At 32.7% G+C, this 2,069-nt stretch overlaps 1 protein-coding gene across 1 annotated transcript in view; it reads left to right on the top strand.

Moving 5' to 3' along the window:
- Positions 1-2,069, top strand: part of LOC105448105 — a 28,135-nt gene that overhangs the window by 4,956 nt on the left and 21,110 nt on the right. The window contains exon 3 of the mRNA XM_011686468.1: positions 653-816. Coding sequence (XP_011684770.1) covers positions 653-816 — 164 coding nt within the window. The remainder of the gene's footprint in view (positions 1-652; positions 817-2,069) is intronic.

Here is a 2,069-nt window from a genome sequence, read left to right as displayed (position 1 = left end):
TACAAAAGAAAGAAACATATATGGATATATTTTGCATATAATTATATATAATTATATATGGAACTTTTTTCTCGGGTAAAACAATTCAATTAAGAAAATTCAAATTTTTAATGTATTTTTCAAAACTTCGAAACTTCGAAGCTTCGAAGGCATCTTACATTTCGAAAGGTTGAAGTCAACAAGCTTCGAATATTCGAAGTGAGTAAAAAGTAACAACCCCTAGTTTTGAGTAGAGCTGGTGGTTTGCTTTGAAGGCTTCGACATTAAAATCTTCGAATTCTTTCAAAGCTTCAAAGTTTTGAAAAATATATTTGTGCAAATGATAAAATTATTCAAAAAATTTACAAATATTGTAAATACAAAAAATTAATATATTTGCTCAAAATATACGAAATTATTCCTAAAAAATTTGAAAGTATTATAACCTGAAATATTATACAAGTTAATAATTAAACTTATATACGTGTGTAAATAAGGAAAGATAATGATTAATGAAACAATCCAATTAAGAAAAAAATAAAAATAAATTTATTCTCTTAAACTTCGAAGCTTCGAAGGCACCTTAAACTTCGGAAGGTCGAAGTTAACAATTCGAAGTGAGTAAAAAGTAACAGCCCTATAGTATAGAGAATGTAGAATGTCCTTTTTCCAGACGTGAACGACTGGGAATCGAAGCCGGACGATCGGTTTCGGGAGAGAGTTTTTGCGATTAGGCGTTGGTTGAAGGATCAATATGTCTTGTATCGCGACTACTGTACTATGGCGCAAGCGATCAATGCCCACTACGTTCCCGCAACGTTGGACGATGCCAAAAAGGTCGGTGTGCCTTTCTTTTCGATGGTTCAATGTTATTTATTATTTTTGTCATATTGGAATATTACTAAGCACCTTTGCTAGTTGCGTAACGCGACAAGGCAATGAGTCGCACAATGGCAAACACAGTGCTGGAGAATACAGAATAATTATTACATACTAAAAGTACTTACATACTAAATTATTACATACAATAAAAGAATTTATACAATTGGAAATCACATATTGCTATTTTATTGAAGCGATATTCTCTTCTTAATAATAATGTAAATTAGAGTTGAAATTGTTTATTATTATTTTTTAAGTATAGCGGCAATTCTTTAATATAATAGTGAGGAATTGAAATTTACTTATTTTTTATTCAGTTCATTAAAATTTTCGACAAAAAAGCATCAAGTTTTATCGAATGAAAAACCGAATCGTGATTTTTTGGCAAAGATATCTTATTTCGTCTTGATTTCGTCTTATTTAATCTAAAATTTTACATGCCTAATATTATTATATAATAAAAAAAACATGTTATTGAGTTTTATAATTAAAAGTATTAAATTACGTTACACGGAATATCGTAGGTTTTCTCATTAAAAATTTTTCTCTTGAATGGGCTAAACTTGGAACGTTCATTACGTCGCATTACATTCACGTCATAAATCGATGTTAACGTGAAAAATAGCCGATGTAATCAGCGCAATGAAAGTATTACATAGACTCTTTGACGTAATGAACGTCTAAAATAGCGAGTGTGTGATGACGTTTACGAGGGGAACTGCGTCACGGGATATTCGCTCATTCGTGTCTTGCACATCGATTTTGCGTAATATGGTATCAAAGGGGGGAGGGGAAATTCTTTTTTTTACTAGCCTAGGAAGCGATCCAGCTTGGGATGTGTGCACGTGTACATGTTAACCCACAGGTAGGTAGGCGAGAGAGCATGTTACACGCGACGAGGACAATGGGGACGCAATAAGGAACCGAATAAGGAAACGAATGTTCTTAACAGCGCGACTGGATAACCGCGAAACCTCGCAAACAACCGAACGAGGAAGCTTTTTGTTCCGCCGCGCCGCACAGTGAGGCCAATGCGGGAAAAATCGAAATTTATAAAAGTATCTGTTAAAGGATAATACACACAGGGCTGGGCATATTTCAAATACTTGTATTTGAAATACAATTTGTATTTTGTATTTTGTAATTTCAGCGGCCCACATAAAAGTATTTTGTATTTTGTATTTCAAATAAATTATTCAATGTATTTT

This window comes from Wasmannia auropunctata, unplaced genomic scaffold, assembly GCF_000956235.1.
Source record: "Wasmannia auropunctata unplaced genomic scaffold, wasmannia.A_1.0 LD336088.1, whole genome shotgun sequence".
Lineage (NCBI taxonomy): Eukaryota > Metazoa > Arthropoda > Insecta > Hymenoptera > Formicidae > Wasmannia > Wasmannia auropunctata.
Note: the sequence above shows the minus strand (reverse complement) of the source record. Positions and strands in the feature narration are given on the sequence as shown.